The sequence below is a fragment of the Pseudophryne corroboree genome, chromosome 1 (assembly GCF_028390025.1).
Source record: "Pseudophryne corroboree isolate aPseCor3 chromosome 1, aPseCor3.hap2, whole genome shotgun sequence".
NCBI classification, from domain to species: domain Eukaryota; kingdom Metazoa; phylum Chordata; class Amphibia; order Anura; family Myobatrachidae; genus Pseudophryne; species Pseudophryne corroboree.
In genome coordinates this window covers 1,085,950,188-1,085,972,084 of record NC_086444.1, presented here as the reverse complement: position 1 = coordinate 1,085,972,084, position 21,897 = coordinate 1,085,950,188, and the positions used below count along the sequence as shown (strand labels likewise).

General features: G+C 40.2%; 1 protein-coding gene across 5 annotated transcripts in view; it reads left to right on the top strand.

Annotated features, from left to right (window-relative positions):
- LDB2 (LIM domain binding 2) overlaps window positions 1–21,897 on the top strand; it is a 540,533-nt gene that overhangs the window by 383,914 nt on the left and 134,722 nt on the right. For all 5 annotated transcript variants that reach the window (XM_063921234.1, XM_063921243.1, XM_063921225.1 and 2 more), the window contains exon 3: window positions 2,277–2,449. In XM_063921234.1, the coding sequence (XP_063777304.1) occupies window positions 2,277–2,449 (173 nt within the window). The remainder of the gene's footprint in view (window positions 1–2,276; window positions 2,450–21,897) is intronic.

Below are 21,897 nucleotides of genomic sequence, written 5' to 3'. Positions count from 1 at the left end.
GCAGATGGAATATAAAGGGGCATCTGGGGTCCCGAAGTTCTGAGAATTAAAATGACTGTAACCCTACTGCGGTTATGGCGACTCCCCTTGGAAAATTGAACAGTTTGTAACCCTAGTTATAGCTCAAAACTAAATTGCAGTGTAGAAATAAAGCTGTACAGCATGTGTGGGCTGCATGCAAAAGCAGCCTGTATTTACCCTGCATGCAAGAAAATAAATGTACAGTGCACGCACCCCTTGCACTGCAACATGGATCATTAAGATACAAAGTAACTTGCTTCTTTTTTTGCTTTGATCCGTACTCAAAATTAGCCCCTAAATGTTTTGATCAAAACATGAGCCATTGCATTGTGTTAGACACAGGCAGATCTGTACTGGCCGGGAAAAGATCCAGCAACACCTCTTCTTTCTTACTGTGTGAATGACTGAAGAGTTTATGTGACTGTTTCTTGGCAATGCTGAAACACAGTGACACCTTTTCAGATGTAGCAGTGTATTTGGCATTTTCCCATTCGCAGCATTTTAACAAATACACTGGATGATATCACAACGTATATCTCAATTTGCACATCAACATAGTCACTGGTGCTAAGCACATGTAAAACATATTGTTTGTGCCTTTTAATAAATAACACTTAAATACACCAATGAAGATCACTAAGAACTGACTGAATATTTTGGCACTTCCATAGTATTGGCACTAGTGACAAGAGCAGAAATCAATTGTGTTATGCAGCAGTCAGTGTGTTGCTGTGGGTGGGTAAAACTAAAGGGAAAATTACACAAATGTGGTTGAATTTTATGGTAATGTTTATCAAATATTGCATGCCCCGCTCCCTATGGTATGCATACCGCTGTTTTATAACATCGGTATGCAGGAATACTTACCTCCCCGGAGAGCTTTTCCAGTAAGAGCTGTCTCTTGCGATGAGAGGAATCCTGGGTTTATATCCCGAGAGTCCTATTGAGCATGCACTGCTGTCAGCCTTAGGCTCCGTGGAAGCATTGCGAAAAGAAGTCCATAGGTTTCTATAGCCAATGCCATCTACATTGCCTATTGGGCAGAAGGTCTGGAAAGTTACGCTTTCCGGAGCTTACTGTACACTAATATACCGGACCTCTGCTGATAAACACTGCAGACCACTTTAATATGTATGGGGAACAGGGTCGGCAACAGAAATCATGGAGCCCCATACAGTGATACATTATCTATGGTGCCCCCTCAGATTTTTTTATATATATATATATATATATATATATATATATTAATGCACAATGGAATTTGATGCGCTATATAAGAGACTTTTAATAAATATATACTGTATATATATATATATATATATATATATATATGTGTATATCTCCTTCCTCCCCCACACACACCACAGTCTGTCTCTCCCTCTCTCCTTTCTCCCGCACATGCCACAGTCTGTCTCTCCCCAATGACTCTATGCTGCACTCCCAGCTCCCCCACCCCATCCCGAGGCCCTGTATCCCTTCACCAATCTACTCTTACCCTGGGGAGAGACTCGCCTGCGCTGCACTTCCCAGTATCCAGATCTGAACACTCCCCAGCAGGTATCATGCGGCCCTCACACCCCACCAGAAGATGCGGCGCAGGGCACAGGAATCCTGGCTAGAAGAGTTGCTGCCATGTCTCGTAACTGCCTGCAACAGAGCCAGACTCGAACACTCGTGCCGCACACTGTGCGTGAGAGGCGCGTGTCACTCTGAGGCCTACAGCTCGCTGCCCTATTTGGACAAGACTGCTCCCATACCTGCTGGGCACTAAGCAACATATACTTGGGGCCCCTCTGATTTTTGGAGCCCGGTACAGGTGTCCCCTTTGACCCCCCCCCCTGTCACTGGCCCTGATGGGGAAGCATATGTATTGCGGTAAACCTCCTAAAATGGCAGTTTTTGCATATATTACAGCATTTTTTTTACTGATACATCTGCTCTTAGAATCCAACTGTTTTGATTGTTATGAAATAATATGTTCTCTTTTAGTTCTTCGCAATTCAGTGGAATGTTTTTCTGTTACTAGCACAGCTGCTAAGCCGTTCACATGCGTTTCACCATCCAGGCCACTTGTGCTTGGCTACTGCTCCAGGAAGTGCCAAGCAATTCAGGTCACAGTTTACCTGTATGCTGTCAATATTCCATGTTATCTAATATGATCTCATTCTAAAGGTATAAAACTACTGAGTGTATAGTCATCAGTGTGGATCTTGGTTTTAAGAGCTGATTATTTTTTCTGTCTCTTTCCTCCATAGCAATCGGAAGGACTCTTATTCCTCGATACTTTAGTACAGTGTTCGAAGGGGGTGTCACTGATCTCTATTACATTCTTAAGCACTCCAAAGAATCATACCACAACTCATCCATCACTGTGGACTGTGATCAATGTACCATGGTCACTCAGCATGGGAAACCCATGTTCACCAAGGTAATAACAAAGCTTATTTCTTCTCCATGTTTAAAAGTGATTGATTTTTCTTCTTCTCACACTAATATAACACTGCTTCTCCTATCTAATGCAGAATTTTCATTTTTGAACTGAACCTCAAACACAAGCTATTTCATTTACAAGTAACACTTGTTTTCTTTTAAACAGTGAAGCATATGGGGATTATTTATTATGTATATAGAAAACATGTGACCATGCATATTCACATGTAATAGTATAGGCAACATCTTCCATCTAGACATATTCTGATTCTCATTCTCCCAGATCCAACATCTGCCACAGACAGCGAAGTGCTGAAGTGCTACAGTGATATCACTGCATTCAAGTAATGGGAAGCACTCTAAGTATTATTACTGCATTCTAGTAATAGGAAGCACTCTAAGTAATGTCATAGCATTCTAGTAATAGGAAACACCCTCAGTCGTGTCATATTGTAGAATTCTCATAATAGGAAACAACCTCAGTCATGTCATAGCATTCTAGTAATAGGAAACACTCTCAGTGATGACATAGCATTCTAGTAATAGGAAACACCCTCAGTGATTCATAGCATTAGCAACTAGTAATAGGAAGCACTATCAGTTATGTCATAGCATTCTAGTAATAGAAGCACTCTCAGTCATGTCATAACATTCTAGTAATAATAAGCACTCTCAGTCATGTCATAACATTCTAGTAATAGGAAGCACTCTCAGTGATATCATAGCATTCTAGTAATAGGAAGCACTCTAAGTGATGTCATAGCATTCTAGTAATAGAAGCACTCTCAGTCATGTCATAACATTCTAGTAATAATAAGCACTCTCAGTCATGTCATAACATTCTAGTAATAGGAAGCACTCTCAGTGATATCATAGCATTCTAGTAATAGGAAGCACTCTAAGTGATGTCATAGAATTCTAGTAATAGGAAGCACTCTCAGCCATGTCATAGCATTCTAGTAATAGGAAGCACTCTCAGTTATGTCATAGCATTCTAGTAATAGGAAGCACTCTCAGTTATGTCATAACATTCTAGTAATAGGAAGCACTCTAAGTGATGTCATAGAATTCTAGTAATAGGAAGCACTCTCAGTTATGTCATAGCATTCTAGTAATAGGAAGCACTTTAAGTTATGTCATAACATTCTAGTAATAGGAAGCACTCTAAGTGAGGTCATAGAATTCTAGTAATAGGAAGCACTCTCAGCCATGTCATAGCATTCTAGTAACAGGAAGCACTCTCAGTTATGTCATAGCATTCTAGTAATAGCACTCTTAGTCATGTCATAACATTCTAGTCATAGGAAGCACTCTCCGTCATATCATAGCCTTCTAGTAATAGGAAGCACTCTCAGTTATGTCATAGCATTCTAGTAATAGGAACCACTCTCAGTTATGTCATAGCATTCTAGTAATAGGAAGCACTCAGTCATGTCATAGCATTCTAGTAATAGGAAGCACTCTGTCATGTCATAGCGTTCTAGTAATAGGAAGCACTCTCAGTCATGTTATAGCATTCTAGTCATAGGAAGCACTCTAAGTGATGTCAAAGGGGGAGAAGTATCAAGTCTTGGAGAGAGGGAGAGAGTGATAAAGTGGAGTAGTTGACCAAAGCGACCAATCAGTATAAAACTGTAATTTCAAAGACTTGATAAATAAAATAACAGAAGCTATTTTGAATGAATAACCTTAACTTATTGATTAAGCTCTTCCTACGTAATACATATTCCCTTACCATATCTTTGTTGTTTTGTCTATACTAGATGTTATTATTAGACGCCATCTCATAACAGTTTGGTAGACACACCAAGCGGATAGACTTAACCAGGAACTTGTGTTTATTGTAGTACTCAGTGATGTTACAGCTATACTTACAGTTCTGATACACAGACAGCGGTGACAGGACAGGATTGGTGGTGGAAGGAAAAGAGGGGGAGGTGAGGGAGGGCAAGAATGGTATTTAAGAGTAAGTAGAAAAATGAGTTGGTGAAGACATGGATTGAAAAGCTTATCAGGTTATATAGATGGGCTATCAGCGTATCAAGTTATATAAGAGCTGATCCTACTTGATTGATCTTAGTTAGAAACCACCAGGTTATTTTGATATACTGTATTTATTTTTTAAACTGCCATCTGGCTATGATGCTAAATAAGGAAGGATGCTACATATTGACCTTGACTAACGTTTTATGCAGATTCTATCCAATTGATCAATGATCAATGATATGTTATCGATCAAAATGATCATGTTTGAATTAAAAAACAAAAACAAACCAGAAATACTGCACAATGTAGTTATTTAAATCTGAGTACATTTAAACCGAATCAAACATGGTTAAACTTATTCGCCTTGTTTGAATCCAGCTCAAATTTTTAAGTCCATCTAAAGTTTGGGAAGTTATTGCAAAGTTTTGAACTTTAATCAAACCAGTTCTCAAGTCATTTGAAACATGAAACAAATCGAAGCATCTGGAATTGCTAGGGTAATTTATCCCCTGATGAAATCGTTTAGCATGATGAAATGCATCAGCAAAAATGAACAAAGTGATTGTGCAATTCATTTGAGCAAATACTAATGCATGACAGTGTGTGTCCTGACTGGTATATTTCCAAGAAATATGGATTAAATATAAAGTCACTGACAGCAGCTATCCGTAAATCGGATACATTTCCTCACTTGTAGAGCTAAAGCAGTGATGGGGAACCTTTGGTCCTTCAGCTGTTGTTGAACTACACATACCAGCATGCCTTGCTACAGTTTTGCTATTTGGTCATACTAAAACTGTTACAGGGCATGCTGGGATGTGTAGTTCAACAACATCTGGAGGGCTGAAGGATCCCCATCCCTGAGCTAAAGTGTGATCCGAATTCCTGCAAGAATTACTACGCAGCAGTATTTCATCCTGTGTTGGCTTGGGGTGTACTGTTTTGTGAGAGCTCTCACCATTCGTAGACTGCTTCAACTGACATTGCAGTTTCTACATGCCTGGATGAATATTGCTTTTATTCTCATTCTCATTCTCATCCATAAAGGTTTTAACCATAAGCGTGAATTATATGATTTTATTGGAATAGTTTGGGACTGTGGCTTGGGGTGATATATCCTTTTTCCTGATAAAATCAAGTGGAACTATATTTAGTTGTGGATATTCATAAACATCAGAACAATACAGAATAATAAGAATTGTGTCATATGATCACATACAGTGAGATTTTGTTTATATGATATTCTTCATTTTTTATGTCTTTAAATCAATAGATGTTTACATAATCATGATTATCAGACTGTAGTGCTGTGATTCTTTTTAAAGTTTTTATCTTTTAAATTGGCTACATTATCACCTCAGATTAGATCTGTTTAATCCTTAATTTCATTAGAATTATTATATGACATACTCCATTCCTGCATCTAGGGTGTTTTTATTTTAGTTACAATTACATACATCTATATTAAATTGGCGTATGGGGGACAGTCAAGCCTAGGACACTGGTTCCCATCAAGTTTGCCTTAAAATGGTAGTGCCAGGATAACACTTTTGTCTTGTGCCTCAGAACAAGATCAAGGATTCCTCTCTTAAAATATAATTTAATTTTCAAAAAATTGGACCTGCACAGGGCATATACCTTTATATTCGTGATAGTTGCAGACAAATGGAAAGCTGCTCACTATTATTAGTACCTTATGATACCCTTCAGATTGAGCAATGCTTTAAAGACTTTCTGTACAAATGTGCAATCATACAGTATATCTGAATGATATTTCAGGGCCTAATTAAGATCTGATTGCAGCAGCAAATTTGTTAGTTAATGGGCAAAACCATGTGCAGTGCAGGGGGGGGGGTGTGCAGATATAACATGTGCACAGGGGTGTAGCGAGGGTGGCTCCAGTGGAGCGCGCACTCCGGTCGCCTGAAAAATTAGAGGGCGCATCGCCACCTGCCCCCTCCATCCGCCATCTATACTGCAGGCCGCTGTACAGGCAGCCACAGAGCAGGAGGAGGAGATGCAGAGGCACGCACAGTGACTCGGACTCAGAGACTAGGTAGGGAACAGGGCAGGCCAGAGGCGACAGCAGGAGATACTGAAAGCCAGCACATGCCGGAGCTCTGCCACCTTCATTATATATCTCACTGTGTGCCTCTAGCTGTATGGCAGGGTTACTTTGCTACACCACTCTCTGTCCCGGCTGCTGCAGCACCTCTCTCTACCCTGCCTGTTGCAGTACCTCTCCCTGTCTCAGTTGCTGCAGCACCTCTCTCTCCCAGCTGTTACAGCACCTCTTTCTGCCTCGGCTGTTGCAGCACCCCTCTCTACCCCAGCTGCTACAGCACCTCTCTCTACATTGAGGCTGCAGCACCTCTCTCTGTCACAGCTGCTGCTACAGCACCTCTATCTGCATTAGAAGCTTAAGAGTAACAAGTATAAGTGGCTTTACTGTGGCATAACATCTATAAATGGCTCTACTGTGGTGTAACATGTATAAGGGGCTCTACTATGGCATAACATCTATAAGTGTCTCTACTGAGGCATAACATCTATAAGCGGCTCTACTGTGTTGTGTAACGCGTGTAAGGGACTCTAATGTGTGGCATAATGTGTATAAGGGGCTCTACTGTGTGGCGTAAAGTGTATAAGGGGTAATAATACTGTGTGGTGTTATGTGAATAATGGACAATACTGTGCAATGTAATATGAATTGGTACTATTCTGTGTCCACGCACCTTCCCCTGAGCTCCACAAGGTTTAGAACTCGCCCCGTCACCAATTTATAATTTTTTTTATATTTTTACTTTGCAAATGTAAAATGCCCTCAATTCAGTACAGGGTAGGGGGGCACCAAACCATACCCTTGCTCCGGGCACTATGTCACCTAACTACACCTCTGCATGTGCAGAGAGAGATAGATTTGGGTGGGTTATTTTGTTCCTGTGCAGGGTAAATACTGGCTGCTTTATTTTTACACTGCAATTTAGATTTCAATTTGAACACACCCCACCCAAATCTAAATCTCTCTGCACATGTTACATCTGCCCTACCTGCAGTGCATATGGTTTTGCCCAACTGCTAACAAATTTGCTACTGCGATCAGATCTGAATTAGGCCCTCAGTCCCATTCTCTGCTCCCTTCACAGGCTGCCTGTAAGATAGCAAATCATTTTCAAGATTGCTTACTGACTTTCAAAGAACCAACATGAGCTGGGGCCCAAGGTACATGAAACAGCTTTTGATTCCATACTGTCCTGCTCAATTATTGTGATTTCTAGATGAAGGACTATTAGCTGTAACCATAATTTGCCTGAGGGTTGAGCTTTTGGCTTTGCGGCTGCGACTCTATGGAACTAGCTGTCCTGCACAGTGCAAGAGTCCCCCGTTCTAGAATCCTTCAAAAACAGACTGAAGACTTTCCCATTTACTCACTCATTTCACTAATGTCACTTGTTAAGCTTGTTTTGTTATTAGTGTTGTAAAGGCAGATGTAAAGCACTTTGGGGCAATTCAATTTTTTTGGCAGTCTAATTGCCTGTCTAAACGGGATCGTCTAGACGCCCAAAGAATTGTCACAATTCAATTGTTGTTTGGGCGCATATGCATATCGCGCATGTCGTGCCCAACAGACAAGGTTTAGCAACATGAAACAGATAAACCCATCTAAAATGCAGAGTTTGCAGGCATTTTTTCTCACACCTCAGGAGGCAGCAAGAAAAAATGTGTCCTGTGTGGCTAATTGGCACCCAAATGGCAGAACAATTTAATTGATGCCGACGGGCACCTTCTAGTGACGGCCGCAAATTCAATTGAATTCCTCCCTTTGAGTCCTATTGGGAGAGAAGTGCATGGTAGTGGCTGTTACTTCTACCACTAATCCTACACCAGCTCCTGGTAATACATTTGTCCCTCCAGAACTCCAGCGTAAGCTCCTCTTCTAGGTGCACAATTACTAATTCACTGGTCATGCTGTAGTTAAGAAAACTTTAAAACTATTGTCCATGAGCTATTGTAATCTACACCTTGACGTGACTTTAAAGACTAAGTATCGTCATACACAATTTGTGTTCAAAAGCAGTCTTCTTAGAAATCACTATGTGCGCTGTTACCTCTCAGAGTCAGAAAGACCTTTAACACCTTTGTCAGTTGACATCAAGGACCTTTCTCAATTCAAAGCTATAACACCACTTGGTAATTCTTAATCATTTCTCCAAAACTGTGGCAGTGAAGGGCTTATCATCTGCCCCAAATGTAGCATCCATCTCTGTCCAGAATGTTTTCCACTTTCATAGAGTCCCTCGAAAAATCATCTGCAGCTGTGGCTCTCAGTTTACATCTACAGTGGTGCTTGAAAGTTTGAATTTTCTACATTTCTGCTGAAATTTGGTCTAAAACTACCTCAGATTTTCACAGAAATCCTAAAAGTAGACAAAGAGAACCAAATCAAACAAATGAGACTAAAAAATAGGACACACTCATTTTTTAATGAGGAAAATTAACCAATATCACATATCTGTGAGTGGCAAAAGCACTGTATGTGAACCTTTGCTTTCAGTATCTGGTATGACCCCTTTGTGCATCAATAACTACATATACTGTAAGCATTTCCGATAATTGTGGATTAGTCCTGAACATTGGCTTGGAGGAATTTTACCCCATTCCCATGTACAAAACAGCTTCCACTCTGTTATGTTAGTAGGTTTCCTCGCATGAAGGACTCGCCTGCCCTTCCACCACATTTTGATTAGATTATGGTCAGAACTTTGACTTGGCTATTCCAAAACTTTTCTTTGGTCAAATGATTTGTGTGCTTTGGGTCATTGTCTTGCTGCATGACCCACATTCTCTTGATATGCAGCTCATGGACAGTTGTCTTGACATTCTCCTTTAGAATATTTTGGTATAATTCAGAATGAATTGTCCCATCAATGATGGCAAGTCATCCCGCGCCAGATGCAGCAAAACAGGCCCAAACCACGATGCCATCAGCACTGCGTTTCATAGATGGCATGAGGTTTTTATGCTGGAATGCAGTGTTCTCCTTTCTCCAAACATAACTCTTCTTATTTAAACCAAAAAGCTCTATTTTGGATTCATCTGTCCACAAAACATTGTTTCAGTAGCCTTCTGTCTTGTCCAGATGATCTTTAGCAAACTGCAGACGGGCAGCAATGTCCTTTTGGAGAGCAGCCTCTTTCTCCTTGCAGTCCTGCCACGCACCCCATTATTGTTCAGTATCCTCCTTATGGTGGACTCATGAACATTAACATTAGCTAATGTGAGAAAGGCCTTCAGTTGCTTAAAGGTTACCTTGGGCTCCCTTGTGACCTTGCAAACTATTTGATGCTTTGCTCTTGGTATGATCTTTGTTGGTCGACCACTCTTGGGGAGGGTAATAATGGTCTGGAATTTCCTCCATTTGTATACAATCTGTCTGATTATTGATTGGTGGAGTCCAAACTCTTTAGAGTTGGTTTTGTAACCATTTCCAGCCTGATGCGCATCAACAACTCTTCTTCTGAGGTCCTCAGAAATCTCCTTTATTCGTGCCATGATACACTTCCACAAACATGTGTTGTAAACATCAGACTTTGATAGATCCCTGTTCTTTTAAAAATACAGGTTGTCCACTCACTCCTGTCATCCCATATATTGAAAATACCTTCAAAATATCTTCTAAGCCTACAGGTTCACATATTTTCGCCACTCACAGATATGTGACATTGGATCAATTTCCTCAATTAAAAAATGAGCACGTCTAATTATTTTTTTATCATTTGTATGCTGTAGTCCTCTTTATCTACTTTTAGGGCTTGTGTTAAAATTTGAGGTAGCTTTAGGCCAAATTTCAGCAAAAATATAGAAAATTCTGAAAGGTTGACAAACTTTCAAGCACCACTGTACTGTAAATATTGGTGTGCCCTCTGTAAATATGTTTGGATCAAATACAAATTCTGCAGTGCACACTACCCTTAACCACTTAACTGATTATTTATTTCGCCGAAAACCGCTCCGAAATTGTCTGGGATTTTTTATGAGTGAATTAGGTGAAGAACATGACTTTAACCCTATCCCAAATGATTTTAGTTAAAAAAAAAGAAAAATAATAATATTATTTTTATTAAAAAAATATATATATACATTTTTTCAAACATCAAAGCATTGATCGGGAACATTGCGACCATCGGAACATCGGGAACATCACAACCATCGCGGCTTTCATTTTGAAGGCCAGGACAGCCTGCAGGTATACAGGGGGGTCTGGGGGTCGCTGGAGGGGGGGGGGTATCCTGCCGTGCTGATCGATCAGCAGTGATCGGCAACATGGCAGACACATGGGGAGAGTGCAGGGAGGCAGGGGGACCTTCCGGTCCCTCTGACAGCAGCAGAGGAGGGAAATTAATCTTTCCTGCCGCTGCTAACACTCTCTATCTGACTGGTCGCATCCTGTGCGACCAGGTCAGATAGAGCACTTGCAGGCATGGTCGCATCTGATGAATCAAGATTTTAAAACATTCCTTAGGATATACAGGTTCAGTCAATGTGATTGGGTTGATGTCTTGTCCTGTGCTGTATTTATACATAATTTCCTTTCTCATTAAAAAAAACGTACTATACTGTATGTCTTCTTTATACAGTACTCACCAACACTTTCTGTTTCTTTCTTCTGTATCTCATTTGGCTGTTCCTAGTGTGGATCTTCCCCTACTGATTTTTTTCTGCCACCTGGAATCAAGTTTTTAAGAAAACTTTCTTCAAGACTACTCACTATATTTAAGCAGGCAAAGAGAGATGGTTAGTTCACAAACTAAAACCAGAAGATAATGCGTGATTATCTACTCGTCATGTCAGGCTTAAAGTTATGGTCCAACAGCAAGACCAATACGTGATTTATGATATTCTTGACTCTAAAGTTTCCATGTGCAGAAAAGTTCCATAATGTCCTAACAATCCCCCCCCCCAATATTTGGTGGCCACCCCTAAAAGGGGGTCTTTCAAAGTAAGTGTAGAGCTATAGAGGTATTGGGACATATTATGAGTTATAGTTTTCTTTTGAGACTAGTTTTTTTTTTAATTAAAAGTAATTGAGGACAATTATTCTGTCTGCCATTTTGTAAGTTTTTCTTTAGCATGTAAATTCCTCAGGAGTCCCTGAGCAAGGTGGTCTTGGGAAGTTCCAACTTAAATGCACATTCAATTATGATAACACTGTCAGCAAGAATATGCAATTACTTGATAGGACATTCATAAAAACAGTCTTTGTCTATGTCTGCAGATACTCAGTAAGTCTTCTAAACACAGTGTGAGGTTACAAATCATCTTCTAGCAAAGTGTGTATTCTGTTTGGTCATTCAGGTGTGACTGCACAAAGCCTCCCATATTTCATCTGGTTTTAATGTAAAATTTATATTTCTGTGATCAGAGAAGTAGGGAATCTAACCAATCCCACATTACAAAAGGTCACATTTGCACTTATAGCTTAAATAATGGAGATTAATGTGAACATCCCATAATTTATGTAGTCACTACACAGGGAAAGTTATGTTCAATTATTTGTGCTTAAGATAAAAGTTTTGTGTGAAGTTCTGGGATGATCCCAGATTTAATTAACTGGTCAGTCAGTTAGCAGAGACATATACCATGGGGTGTGATGGTCATCTGATAAAAGTTATGATCAGCCTATGTTCTGGGTTTAGACTTTGGGAATCAATCTAATTAAGAGACTGTTTCATCATTCTCCAATGTGCCCCCCAGCACAGAATTGGCTGCGTGTTATTCTGTGCTTTTTTCCTTTTTATTTGAAATTGCAACCTATGTTTGTCTATGTAACCTGTAACTGTTTTATAACATTTCTGTAACTAAGCATTATACTTCTTTTGTAAGTAAAATGTTCTTTATTAATCTATTTCATATATGCTCAAGAACCCAGTCTTTGAGGAGGCTATTAGATCATGGTACGCTATAGCTGTAATGATTGCTAGAAGCAGGGGGAAGACCAGGTAACTGCATGGAAGTCTGTGTCACTGAGCCAGCACAATTCTTAGGGTGTCAGGGGACCTGTGGCTCCTTTGTAATTACTCAAAGGTGTTGGCGGAACCATTAAGTTTATGATACCAAGGGTAGAGAGATAGAATATTAACTGTATTATATTCACCTCTGCCATCACTATATTAAGATGTGTGGATCAGCATGAACGCAGTCCTGATGCTAGTGTGATACAGTCTAGGTGATTCAAATTACTGCCTCTGACCATCAGAGTGCACACGTCAGGGAAACTTTCTGGGGACCCTGACAGTAAGCAAGCATGGGGCTTGCTTACCTAGTCCAGTGGCAAGGTCTAAATCATAGCCGCACTGGGTCCCCACTTCCTTAAGGCTATGATATATAATGGTGGTCAGTTAACCACTAACTACACTAATGGTGCGCTTTTAAATTACTGTAGCCAGTCTACTTAAACTGCACTTTCAGTACTATCCACTACCAGAAAATGAGTTCCCATCCCAAGCTCCAACATTCTTGTGTTTTTTGCTTCTGTTGTTTTGTAAACCTGACCTCTGCATGGTTACCTATATTCATTCATTGCCTGTGACCCTTACCTTTGCCAGTTTTATGAATATTTCTCCAGTTCCTGTAACCCTGACCTTTGCTACACTTGCTAATTCTTCAAATCTTGATTCTGAGCCACACTACATTATCTCACCACCTTACCACAAAGCTAGTCACATTACGAGAGCAGTGGGCGAGACACAACTTCAGGTTCTCAGCAACTAAGTCCATACCACCTTATGGCAGTTCCTGGAAAAGACTGTGAGTTCTTCTAGACTCAACAACAATCCCCAGTTGACAACCAGAATCCATAAACGTAACTTGCTTCTTTATAGGTTGTAAGGAGAGAGCAGGCAAGCAATGGAAAAAAATTATGATAATAAGGTTTAGAAAACATATATATAAAAGTGTAAGAGCAGTAGAATGAGGGGGGATGTATCAAGCCTTGGAGAGTGAGAAACTGGAAAAGTTGCCACAACCAATCAGCTTCTAACTGTCATTTCAAAGACTGTGCTAGATAAATGACAGGTAGAAGATGATTTGTTGCTTTTAGCAATATATATTCAGTTTATCACTCTCCAAGGCTTCATACTGTACATCTCCTCCTTGGCTGTAAATGTGATCAGCCTTAATGATGGGTGCGGTATAATAGATAGACAGTGTCTAGTTAGACAGTTAATAGATATACACCATATGTTAGACAGACATTAGGTCGACCTGGTCAAAAGGTCGACATGAAAAAGGTAGATGGTACAAAAGGTCGACAGGGTCAAAAGGTCGACAGGGTCAAAAGGTCGGCATGAAAATGGTTGACATAAAAAAGGTAGACACCATGTTTTTTGCATTTTTGTGGTTTGTGTGGATAGTTTTGTCATCTGGGACCCCCAATTGTAGAAAGGCATACCCTCGCAGGGCTCACTTCGCTCGCCATGCTTCGGGATCGGTGGCTCGCTGCGCTCGCCACAAGATTTATAACCAACTCTATGCCGACATGGATAGAGAAGGTATGAAATAGTCCAAAACATGTTAAATAAAAACAAATTGTCTATCTTTTTTATGTCGACCATTTTCATGGCGACCTTTTGACCATGTCGACATTTTGACCTGTTGACCTTTTGTACCGTCTGCCTTTTCATGTCGACCTTTTGACCCCGTCGACCTTTTGACCCTGTCGACCTAATGTCTGTCTAACATATGGTGTCTATCTATTGACTGTCTAACTAAACACTGTCTATCTATCAACTGGATACCCTTAAGGATAGATGAGCTGCTCAACCAGATACACAAATAAAGGCAGTTATGGATTACAATTTAAGACCAACCCAGGGTTCATAACTAGGGGTCTTAGACTTTCCCAATTCAAGTGTAGCATGCAGTTACGACTTGCTGTAAAGTCATTTGAACATTAGGTCATTTGTACTGATAATTAAAAAATGCTTTAATATATTCAGTTGGACAACATTTAATCAGAAACAGATGCTGAACCTCAAAAATGGTCCTCAGTGGATTATAAACAATATAGGGGTTTTGGTGGGTAACTGGGCACAAAGGTAATGTATATGGATGACACCATAGATTGAAAACCTCCTAGGTCATGGGCTACTTATAGTCTTCTACTGGACAGAAGCTCAGTGATAGGAACAGGTGCACATTAGTGCAGTATACAGTAAAGCAGAGGCAATATTGTACTCTCCTGACAATGTGAGTGTAACAACAAGCTATACACAACTCAAGACTACAGTCATTTGTTCTTCTTAAGGAGTTTAGCAATATAGATTAACTTTCCTAGTAAATGCAGCCTTTAGTAAAGTACTTGAATGAAGAGTAAAAGTTACATTAGTTACAAAGCATAGTTTATGACACAGAACCCCAGATCACAACTGGTGGATAATAAATTGGTGTCCATCTTTAATGAATATAAATGTTTATTCCATGTGGTTCTAAACCAAAAATAATAAAGTAGCATTAATCAATATTTTTCTATGAAAATGTAGTGTTAATGTTTAGTTTTAGCATCTCAGAATAGTGAGATTCCTATGCATACTCCATACAGCATACAATATAGGGTTCAGCATAAATGTATATTCTGCATCTTTCCTGTTACCATTATTCTTGTGCTTTGATTGATGCATTAGTTACCTATATCTATACTTTACGTGTAAATAGAAAATTCTTGATCATTGTCTTACTAATACAAAATGTTTTGTAATCGGTTTGTGGCTCTTCTTTGTCCATAGAAATACTTTCTGCAGAATATAAATATATTGCCGAATACATGCTGCATGGTTGCCTGCAACACAGAAAGGGTTAATCTGCTGCTGGTTCAGTAAAGAAATGTTCTGGGTGTTTTTTTTCTTTTTCCTGGTCTAGTCTGGAGGGAGCACGTGATCCTCTGAATGGCTGCCAGCCTCTTTCTTGTTGATCCTCCGGAGACCATCTGTGCTGGGGGCATTGATTAGAGTATGTCTGCTGGGATTACATCTTTTCTGTTGCCATGCCAACTAATCAGCTGATTTCATGGTTGCCATGGCAACAAAATGTCAGAGCTTCGAGGACGGCAGCATGAATTCAGCGCAACACAAAACTGTTTTCTTAATTGGAGACCCTTTTGATTTTTAGGACGCTTCTCTAACAGGCATCATGGACACATTTTAAAATGGAAATTTGCATTAATGGTGGAGCTTAAAACTTGGCACAAATGAATTCCCCCTGTAGGGGGAATAAAACGAAGCCCGGTGCTTCCCGTGCAAACTACAGTCTGCCGTTTTCATTTTATGTTTGGGATTCAGAGTGTGCAATTTATTTTTCTATTCCTTTAAGCTCTTTTCTTTTTTTTTCTCCTTTTGCAATGCCATAAAATAACAACATCCCTTAGGTGCAGTGTTTTTACAGCTATACAGGCGATACACTTCTATAAGTCTCAAAGGTTCTTATTATACAAATAGATTATAGTCGGAGTGGGACGTTGACCCTTGACCTTCATGCAGTACTATCCCAAGACATTGTCAAACGGTGAATTTGTGTGGTAAACCTTGAAAATTAATCAGCTCCACAGATAGGCGAATACTGCTTTTCCGTGTTCTCTCAGACTTGTAAACAGCTGACGCATACTCATGCAGCATGAAAAATGTAACTTACTTTCCTATTATAGCTGGTTATTAAAAAAAACAACACAAAACTAAAAATAAGGTAAATTAAAGGCTATTGTACAGAAATTGCATACAAATATTCCCTCAGGCACCTACAGTTCATTTTGTATTTTGCAGTTGTAACATGTCAATGTGTTATTTAAATTAGCATGCAAAATGCAATAATAAAACCCAAATATAGAATAAGAACTAATACAAATGTAATTGGGGGCAGTTTTACTTTCAGATTAATGTATTATATTTACACTTCTGCAATTTTTACTAAATATCTTTAATTTGCTACAATCCATGCTTTTCCCCCATGTCTTTAAATCATCAGGAAGACTTGTTTTTTTTTCTATTAGCTGGGAGATAATGTAAATCTGATCAGTCAGTAAAAGTTGCAAGAGGATGTTTGTACAAATTTGTCAAAATTTTTCACTAATATGAGTTTGAAATTGGCTCGCTGAATAATGATTGTGTAAATAATCTGCAATGTATGGGGTTCACATATTGCAGATTCCAACAAAAAAAAGTTATTGGGATTGGTAAATCAGGGTGTCCAACATGTTAGATTTCACAGATCTATTGGGGCTATACATTGTATGGTAATAATCAGCAGATTTACAGACCATTTTCTACTAAACTTGATGAGCCTTTCAAGATTGACAGATCTGTATTTGGCGAAAATAATCTGTAAATCACTTAAAAATATACGTAATGTTTGGGCACAGATTGGGGAATTTTTCAATCTGGGAAAAAAAATTCAGAATCTGCAAATTATTTTTTTGAGACTGCTGATGTATGGGGGCCGTAATGCTGCAGATTGCAGGTGATTTTGTTCCCCAAACTGATAAATTATCCAGCGTTATGAAGGGTTAAAACTTGAGTTACCATACTATCCCTTTAAACTGGGGCACTCATAAATTAATGTATGGGGATACACCACTAATCGGTTGCGGCAATTTGGCATTTTGCAGATAATTGTGCAAATAAATCTGTAATATATGGGCGCAGATTGGTGAATCTTTAAATCCGGGAGAAAAATCTCAGAATCTTTAAATTGTCTTTTTTTTTGCGATTGCTGAGGTATGGAGGCCTTAAGTATTTAAAAATAATATTAGTGCCCCCCTAGTAATTGAATTCAATATCGTTAGTGCTCCCTTTTCATTTTTTAAATATTCTGTATGATGTTATATATAGTAATTTTTTATGTTGCTCCCAAAGTTGTATTGTAGCAATTATTACTTACAGTACATATATTCTCTATTTTTATCTTGATCTTAGAATGTTTAGTTAGGTATTAAAAACTAACATAACAAGCAAGCAGACTATATCCCCCACACAAATGAGCTAAGCTGCAGCAAGTACCAGTGCCGTAACTAGAAATTTTAGCGATGTGTGCAAGAAACAGCATCAGCACCCCCCCATATGTAAAACAGGGCCAGTGTGCGCCGCTGGCGCGTGCAAAAAAAACTCTTGGCTTCATGGAGAAGGGGTGTGGCCACAAAATAATACCATTCATATTACGCTGCTCATTAGTCTCCATTATTCAAATTACGCCGCACAGTAGCGCCACTTACACACATTACACCAGGTAGAGCCCCTGTCACACATTATGAAAGGTAGAGCCCCTATCAGACATTATGCCAGGTATAGTCCGATTTTACACATTACGGCACGTAGAGTCCCCTTTTATTCATTACGGCAGGTAGAGTTTCTTTTTACTCATTATGGCAGGTAGAGTTTCTTTTTCCTCATTATGGCAGGTAGAGTTTCTTTTTCCTCATTATGGCAGGTAGAGTTTCTTTTTCCTCATTATGGCAGGTAGAGTTTCTTTTTACTCATTATGGCAGGTAGAGTTTTTTATTTTATACATTACGCCATTTAGAAAACGAGAGATAGAGAGAGAGAGGGAGGGAGGGAGGGAGGGAGAGAGACAGAAAGGTGGCAGGTAGAGAGTCAGAGAGATAGTGGTGGGAAGGAGACAGAGAGGAGAGAGAGGTAGGGGGAGAGACATACACACACATCGGAACCTATGTGATGATGGCAGAAGTGCAGGCAGCCATTGCAGCAGCGGGGGGGATGTCCCTGTGGTGGTGACAGCTGTAGCTACGGTACACTATGGAATCAGAGCCATCCTCCCGACTCCTGGCATCCTCTGCGCGTCTTCCTGCATCTCCTGCCGGGAGGAGGCATGGCTCCAGGCCGGGTTGGTGCAGGGACGTTGCTCCACAAGAGGGGAGGAGCGGGGCGAAGCACTCGGGGAGACCGTGCAGCACTGCCGGCTACAATATACATCAGCAGCTATGTGTCCGGAAGGGGAGCTGGGCGCAACGCTACTGTTATAGCAGGCAGTGCTGCAGCTGGTGGTGACCAATTGGGGTGGATGCGGATGGTGCGCATTGGGGTGGATGCGGATGGTGTGGATAGCATGCCCAGAAATCTTCCAGGGTAGCCAGCGCTGACAGCACTGGCTAGTGGCTACCCCGGAAGATTTCTGGGCATACCACTGAAGAGGTTAAAATGTAAAAAAACCTCTTAAATCGTTTTATACATCTCATAAATGTTTGTCTTATTTTCTAAAAGATTGTGAGCTCATGACCAGGGCCTTCTTATTTATTATTTATTTATTAACAGTTTCTTATATAGCGCAGCAAATTCCATTTACAATTGGAAACAACAGTGATAAAACAAAACTGTGTAATAAACAGACAGTCACAGAGGTAGGAAGACCCTGCTCGCAAGCATACAATCTATAGGGAAATAGACATTGATACACTAAGGTGGTCATTCGAGTTGATCGCAGCCAGCAACTTTTTGCTGCTGCTGCTGCTGCGATCAACTAGTACACGCCTATAAAGGAGTGTATTTTAGCATAGCAGGGCTGCAATCGCTTGTGCAACCCTGCTAAGCTAAAAAAAATTCAAGCACAAGTAGACCAACCCTATATCTACTTACCCTGTGCGACGATCTCAGCGATGCAGGAGCCGGCTTTGACGTCAGACATCCGCCCTCCGTTCTTCTGGACACGCCTGCGTTTTCAAATCCACTCCCCGAAAACGGCTGGAAACGCTGCGGTGACGACCAGATCCGCCTTCTTCCTGTCCATCTTCTTTGCGGTCCACTCTGCGACCGCTTCCTTCTCAAGACACAACGTAACTCGGCGACCCCTGTCGCTGGGCAATGTCGCGCATGGGCACTGCGGCCGCCGCGCATGCGCATTCCGCACCAGTTCGCACCGCAGCGATAAACCGCTGCGTGCGAACGGTTCGGAATGACCCCCTAAGGTAGGTGATATTCATTGCATAATGGTCACAGCAATGTTGGCCTGGGGTCAGGAGAATTTGAAAGTGAAGAAAGAAAACATGGGAGGATATGAGTGGACTGTACATTGGGGATGCAATTAGATAGGAAAGTTTATGAAGATTGTGTGAGCGGTTATCGAATTTGATAAGCTTGCCTGAAGAGGTGAGTTTTCAGGGAACGCTTAAAGGTTTGGAGACTAGAGGAGAGTCTTATTGTGTGTGGGTGGACATTCCACAGAGTGGGTGCAGCTCGAAGAAAGGCCTACAATCATAAAGGGGGCGTATAATGAGTGTGGATGGGAAATGTAAATCTTGTGAAGAGCGAATAGGTTGGGTTGGGAGATATTTTGAGATAAGTGAAGAGATTTCCATGGTGCAGTCTGGTTAATGGCCTTGTGTGTGAGTAAAAGTATTTTAAATTGAGTATGGTAGAATACATGTAACCAATGAAGGAACTGACAGAGTGGATCCGCAGACAATCAACATCTAGTGAGGAAGGTTAGACTTGCAGCTGCATCCAGATGAAACCTAGGCAGTGAGCTCGTGCGGTAGGATTGATTGTCAAGTTCTCAACAGTGATAGGGATCTTAGGTCGGTAACTACTATTGGATGGTAGAAATATAATTAATTCTGTTTTGGAAATATTAAGTTTGAGGTGGTGAGATGACATCCAAGATGAAATGGCAGAAAGGCATACAGTGACACGGACCAATATAGATGGTGACAAATCTGGGAGGACAGGTAGATTTTGATATTATCTGCATACATATGATACTGAAATCCAAAAGAGCCGACTAGTTTGCCAAGAGATGTGATATAGATTGAGAAAAGCAGAGAAGACTTATGCCTTGTGGTACAACTGATAGAGGTAGCAAAGAGGAATTGTATTCAGAGAAGCTGACACTGAAAGAACGATTAGATAGATAGGATACGAATCAAGAAAGGGCTGTGTCCTAAAGACTTAGGGATTATAGTCAATGTATGAGAAGAGAGTGGTCAATGGTGTCAAAAGCAGCAGAAAGATCTAGAAGAATAAGAACTGAGTAATGGCCTTTAGACTTAGCAGTGACCAGATCATTCACTACTTTAGTCAGTGCTGTCTCTGTGGAGTGTTGGGAATGAAAGCCTGACTGATGTTGGTCCATAAGGTGTGTGAGTTAAGAAAGTGTGAGGCAAGTGTAGGCAAGTCTCTCAAATAGCTTGGAAGGGCATCAGAGCTTAGAGATGTGATGGTAGTTTGAGAGAATTTGGGTTAGTATTTTTTTTTCAGAATGGGAGTAATCACTGCATGCTTGAAGAGTGAAGGAAAGATACCAGCAGAGAGAGAAAGATTACAGATTTTAGTTAAGGTTGGGATGAGCACAGGATACAGAGCTTTACTTATTTGTGAGGGTACAGGATCAAGAGGCGAGGTAGTAGAGAAGGAATATGAGAAGAGTGATGATACTTCAACTTAATTTGTGGAATCAAGGTGCCAGAGGGTTCAGGTATGAAATTGAACAGGCTGAGGAAGAGCATACCATTTCATCTTGGATCTTATCAATCTTTTTCCTTGAAGTAGGGAGCAAGATCTTGTGCATTGATAGTGGCTGGTGGTTTGGGTGAGGGAGGGTTGAGAGTGATTTAAATGTATTAAAAATTTGCCTGGGATTAGAGGTTTGTACAGAGATGAGGAAATATGTTTGTTTGGCAGTGTCCAGGGCCTTACAATAACAGTGGTAAATAGTCTTATACACAAGGAAGTCGCTTGGAGTATGAGATTTATGCCACTGATATTTATGTGAGAGTTTTTGTAGGTCTTGTTAATTTAGAGTGCAATGGCTTACATTTAGGTCTACATGGAGCGTGATGGGTAGCTTACATCTTTGTCCATCTGTTAATACCTACACTCGGATGCTACAGCATTTATCCCCAATTGTAGATTGCGGGGTATACTGCTGATATGAATTGTAATAACTTTTCAGCCCCAATGTCTCCCCTAAAAGTCCATTAGCTTGGAAGTTTATATACTGTAGGTTCATATTTACTATCTACTAAATATAATCTTGAATTCATAGATCATCAATGTCAAACACTATTATAATTTTTTTTTTTACCTTTACCAGGATGAAATGATTCAAGGAAACAAAAATATAATGAAACCAAAATAAAAATACCGGGGTTAATGCAGAGCAAGACCTACTGTATGCCAGTTTTCATAGCGGAATATGTGTAAAATCTCATAGTGCAACCAGAAAAAAGTTTTTAGCTGGAGAGTACAGTAAGGTTTGTGTAATTGCGAACACATTAGACCTGCACAGAGATACATATATGCCAATCCAAGCCATATTATTTGCAGGTGCTTAAGGGCAGGTATAAATACACAATGATGCTAACACTTACAGGTTATTGTATACTGTAGATGGGTTTCCATATATGACCTTTAAGTATATAAATGTGTGTATCTCTTCTGCTTGGGGAGCCAAGAGAATTTCTTG